Below are 5,294 nucleotides of genomic sequence, written 5' to 3' on the forward strand. Positions count from 1 at the left end.
CACCAGGTCTGGGACTTGAACCCTGGTTGACTACATGGGAGTCCAGCAACATAGCCATTATGCCAACTGCTGGTCCCCCTGCCAGTGTATCTTAATCTTCAAGCCTAGTCAAAAAGATCCTATTGGGTTGTTGGGAAAGTCATGACTTTTTCAATGACTCCTTAAAACAACAGAGGCGTAATTACTGGTTCTGCTTCTCTGGAAAACCTGGATGAGCATACTGGTTTGCTCTTGGGGCTGGAATGCACCAAATTCTCAAGTCGGCAGGAAGCCAGGAGATCCCCCATCTAATAGGAGGGTGGCTCTCCTCCAGACCCAGCCTGGGTGCTTAGAGATACTCACCTCATGCCCTGAAGTTCCTGCACAGGGAACTCCTCTCACACCCCTCCTCGCCCTTGAACTCTTGCTGCCCTGGGAAATCCCTCTGGCAGGCGCCTGGCTAGAACACACGTGCCCGTGAGCCTTTCTCCTTCTCTAGACTGTGGGGTTCTCCAGGGCAGTGACCATGGTTATTTCTTCTCGTCCTGTTTCTGAAGCTCAGTAAACACAGACAGCGTCGAGGGTTCCAGGAAGACACTCTGATTGTGTTTTGGGATCCAAGTGCCCTGCCCGTCTCTCCAACCTGACTGCCAAGAATCCCAGAGCCCCCTGCCCAGGAAACACAAGGCCCACAGCACAGCTTCGCTCTTGGAAATTTTATTGGTCCTGAGGAGAGGGAGGTGAGCAGTCCCTGCTCCAGCCGAGGCCCTCACTGTTTCCCGTTGCCATTGATGGGGAGGTTCACATGCTCAGGAGAGGCCAAGAAGGCCTTGAGCTTGGGTCGGGCGCAGAGGCGAGCCACATAGGCCGAGAGCAGAGGAAAGGCATCCAGGCAGTTTGGGGCCAGGACCTGGTGGATCAGCAGCAAGTCCAGCAGGTTATAGTCCGCGAAGGAGATCTGCAGGGCAGGAGGCCATAACTCAGCTGGTGGGAACAGGCCAGGAGGTGGGGGCACAGAGCCTGACCCCATGCCCTAGGTCTGTCCCACTTTGATGGAATGTCTTGCACCTGTTTCTATCTGTAAGAAGAGGGTGGCACAGACAGGGCCAGAGGCTCACCTGGTTGCCCACGAGGAAGGTCTGACCTCCCTGGTTCTGGGACAGCAGGGTCTCGAAAGGCTTCAGGTGCCCCGGCAGCGCCTTCACATAATCATCCTTGCCCGCCTCCTGCCAGAAAGATGACTTGTGTTTCATCTTCTTAATCCTCATACCACCCAAGACCCTACCCTATAGAGACACCCCCTCTTCTGTCAGCCCACCATGCCAGAGGTTTGAGCCTCAGGTCCCCCTGTGCTCACTCCCCATGCCCAAGCTATTACCAAGTCCTGTCTGTTTCAGCCGCTGACCTTCCTACTCCATTCTACCCTCCCATCCCTGCTAGGATCTCTTACCAGATTATTGCAAAAGCCTAAGCTGGCTCCTCCGTAGGATCCTTCTAGACCTCACATTAGGACACTGCCCTAGTTAGACTCCTCGGTGGCCCTGCTGCCCCCAGGTCAGTCCAAATCAGCAGGTTCAAGGCTTTCAGGACCTGGGCCTGCTGCCTCGCATCTCTGTTTCCTACACTCTCCCCCCACACGCATGTGTGCGTAGACACACACACACATGGTCTGCCTCTACTACACAATTCCTAGGTGCCCAAATGTGTTGTACCTTTGACCTTTGCTCATCTAAAAATAAACATGCTCACACTTCCTTCCACAACTGCCTATAGGTCCTCCCCCACCTCTGGCTGCTCCAGGAAGCCCTCCCTGTCCCGAGGCAATGGGGAACCACCCCTGGCAGGTGTCTTCCTTGCACTCCTCTTCATCACCCCACCCCAGCGGTGAGGACGAGGCGCCCTGGTCCCCAGCACTGAGGCACGTGAGGGTACAGCACCCTCTTCCTTGCCCAGCACCCACCCCAGTGCCCACGCTCACATAGTTGGTGTAGATGAGGGTGGCGTATTTGCAGCGGAGGTCCTCCACGCCGTCGTTCGCTATGTCCACCAGGGCTGCCTCCCGCTGGTCCTTCCCATACAGCCCTGGAAGTCAGGAAGAGGAGAAGACAGCATGACTAGGAACCTGATCCATGCAACCACTGGCTGGCCCACTGCAAGCCACGTGGCTGTCTGGGGCCATAGCCTGGGACCGGGGAAGACCTGGTGGACAGAAGAATGGCTGGCCCTGAGATACAGTAGGTCTCAACGCACAGGGGAGACAGGCGGGACATGCCAGGGTGACGGGCAGACCTGGGCTTGCTCTTTCTTGGCAAGGTAAGTAACCTGTGCCTCAGCTTCCTCCACTCCGTGGGCAGTTTGACTTAACAGGAAGAGGCTCAAAGGCAGATGCCCAGGAACACAGGCTGGTGCTCACCCACCCCTGCCTTGGGCCATGCTCAGGACTCACCGAGGGAGCGGCCCAGGTGACGCAGGATGGCATTGGACTGGTACAGGGTGAAGTCTCCGTCCTGGAACTTGGGGAGCTGCCCGTACAACTGGGGAGGGGCATGGCTCTGTCAAGGCACTGAGCTCAGCTGTCCCATCTACAGCCCCTGCCCCTTGCCCAGGCCCAGTCACTCACACAAGAGGCCTTGAGCTGACCCTGCATCCAGGTCTCCTTGGTCACCACCTCCTCCTTCCAGCTCTGGCCCTGGTCAGCCAGCAGCATGCGCATGGCCTCGCAGCGCCCTGGGTGATGGGGGAGGGGACAGGGGTGTGGGACGGGCTGGAGACCCAGCCTCACAGCAAACTGGGGGAAGGGGGGCAGGAGTCCAGCATAGGTCATGGGAACGGGGATTCAGCTAATGATCTTGCAAAAGGCGGAGAAGGGATCAGTCATGGGGAAAATGTTGGACTCGCGGAAGGGGTAGCCACGTGATGGAGAACAGGAGGGTGTTGGAATCTCCCCTAGGAGGGAGAGAGGCCCTGGGCTGCACCAGCCACCTTTGCCTTCCCTCCCTCCCAGTCTCAGGCTCCTACCTCGAACTGGAAAGTAGACAATGGTGTAGGGCGGCACTGGAGTGACAAAGAGAAGTTTGTTAGGGCCTGGAAGAAGGGGACTGTGGCAGGAAGTGCTCCGCCTCCCTCCCCGGGGTCCCGTCCTGTTCTGAGTTCCAGGGCCCCTAAGAGACCCCGATTCTGCTCTGGGGACCTCCTGGGATCCTGGCCCAGGCGCGGGAGGGGAGACAGGCTCTCCTGGGAGCCCCAGCCAGATGTTCGCGGTCTGATGCGGAGCAGGTAGCTCCAACCCCGCGCCCCGCCCCCCACCCACCCCAGTCTCACGGCCATCACACCCCCACCCTGGGATCCCAACCCAAAGCCCAGGCTACGCCGACTCACTGCCTATGGCGTAGAAGACGACCCTGGCGCGCTAGCGGCGGCGGTGTGAGCGCAGGCCCAGTGGCCTCCGAGCCTTATTAAGGGTCGTCCCGCCCCGTTCCGCCCCCAGTGCTGAGTCACCAAGCTGGCGGGCGCTGGGTGAGTGGCAGGGCCCGTCTTCTCCGGCTGGGGACGCCCGCCTTGCTAGTCGGCCGCAGAGGGGCGCTGCGGAGACCCTCCTTCACACCTGCACACCTGGCCTAGCCCGCCAGGCACCGACTGCGGGGGAGGGGTGGGTATTCCCTCAATGCTTCCAGGTTCCAGGCCAGGTCTAAGACACAGATTGACAGCAGGCTGATTACTGGAACAAAGAAATACAAAGTTATCCTGTGCACGGGAACATCACAGAGGAAAGAAATGAGTAACAAAACAAGCGGTGAGATTTGGAAGCCTATGTAGATCCTAGGGGGAAGGGGAGGCAGATGTAGACTTCAGGAAAGATCTTAGAAGATCTTAGGGCCCTTAGAATAGATAGGGGATACAATCCCTTGAGAGAAATTCTCTGGGCTGGTGTGCACTTCTAGTCTTCTCTCCAGTAAGAATCAGTCATCCCTGGATGATGAAACTCCCAGAGACGGAATTAATTGATGATAACCGAGTTCCTCTGGAAGAATAGTCTTTAGGTAGGTAAGGAGAGTTCAGAGAAAGCCTCTCTGAGTTTGCTGTTTTTCAAGAGCCTTGGGTTCAAAGTGCTCAGTATATCAAAGCGGCATAGTTGGGGACGGTATGTCCAGAACTCTTTAATTTCCCCATCTGAAACTCCCCTAGGAGTTTCATGTATTGCGAGCTGAGCCGGTGACTGGAGAGAATCGGGTTAGTCGCTGAGTGGTGAGAGATCTGCCAAGAGGAGAGAACATGGGCGAGAGCAAAAATGAGTAGACCATGAACAAACAAATCTCTGCATACCTTCCTATATCCTGTCCTCCCAGTCTCCCATCCCTGGGAATAGGTCAGTCTAATGAAATGATTGAGCCTTGGAGCAGGCCGTGCCATGGTGGTTAAGGCAGCTGGATCCCACGTAGCTGACTTTGTGGTTTGAGTCCTTGACCCTGCAGCTTGAAAAACACACCAGGTGCATGTGCATGCATACTCAAAATCCCGGGAGAGGAGAGGGAGAAGGGATTCAGCGTGGCCATCTCCCCTGGGGGTGATCTCTCACTTTCCCTCTCTCTTTCTGGCAAGTGCACATACCCTATAGAAATAAAAAATAAAAGAAAAAGGGTCTTCAAAAATGGTTGAAAAAATAGAATTTTAAAAACGTGTTCATGATTGAGCTCCATTTATCTGCTGCAGAGTGTTTACCTTCCCTTTTGAAAAGTGTAAAGTAAACGCTGTGTCCTGTCCAGTTCACACAGAGCAGCATTTTTGGTCAATGATCGCATACGCTCCTTCTTGCTGGGTGATATGTCCAGGGTATGAGGATTTCAGAAAACAGGGACTAAATGACTAGTTTCCAACCAGAGTGTTCCAGGGTCTACACAGCGGTCTTGAACTCTGGTTCTATTACTCTGGCAAGATTAAGGCTTGCCTTTCTCTCTCTCTTCTTCCTCTCTTCCATCCTTCCTTCTTCCCTTTTTCCCTTCCTTCCTTGGACAGGGTCTCTGTCCCTATTTGGCATAAGACTCAGGAGGCGGTCATCGCAAGAGAAAAAGGAAAGTTTATTAAGAGTGTCCGGACAGGGGAACCAGCAGTTAGCATAATGGCTATGTCGCTGGATTCCCACGTAGTCGACCGTGGTTCGCATCCCGGACCCGGTGGCTTAAAACTCACGCCGGGCGCGTGTGCGTGCGTGCCCAAGATCCCGAGAGAGGAGAATGGAGGAGAAGGGATTGCGGCGTGACCATCCCCCCTGGGGGGTGATTTTCGCTTTCTGTCTCTATGTCTCTGTCTGTCTGGCG

General features: G+C 55.7%; 1 protein-coding gene across 1 annotated transcript; it reads right to left on the minus strand.

Annotated features, from left to right (window-relative positions):
* Positions 1-680: 680 nt before the first annotated feature.
* On the minus strand, positions 681-3,465 carry LOC102468765 (glutathione S-transferase P). Its single transcript, XM_006171268.3, has 7 exons — positions 3,358-3,465; positions 2,998-3,033; positions 2,600-2,706; positions 2,426-2,513; positions 1,958-2,061; positions 1,098-1,205; positions 681-937 (listed from the first exon to the last, which is right to left on the minus strand). Coding segments are annotated over exons 1-7 (633 nt in total). The 5' UTR covers positions 3,359-3,465; the 3' UTR covers positions 681-748.
* Positions 3,466-5,294: the final 1,829 nt, after the last annotated feature.

This window comes from Tupaia chinensis, unplaced genomic scaffold, assembly GCF_000334495.1.
Source record: "Tupaia chinensis unplaced genomic scaffold, TupChi_1.0 Scaffold149501_1, whole genome shotgun sequence".
Classification (NCBI taxonomy): Eukaryota; Metazoa; Chordata; class Mammalia; order Scandentia; family Tupaiidae; genus Tupaia; species Tupaia belangeri.

Coding starts and splice junctions, on each gene's coding strand:
- LOC102468765 (XM_006171268.3), bottom strand. Junction 2,514..2,599: donor GTCAGCTCAAGGCCTCTTGT/GTGAGTGACTGG, acceptor GCCCCTCCCCAG/TTGTACGGGCAGCTCCCCAA. Junction 1,206..1,957: donor CCCTCATCTACACCAACTAT/GTGAGCGTGGGC, acceptor TCTTTCTGGCAG/GAGGCGGGCAAGGATGATTA.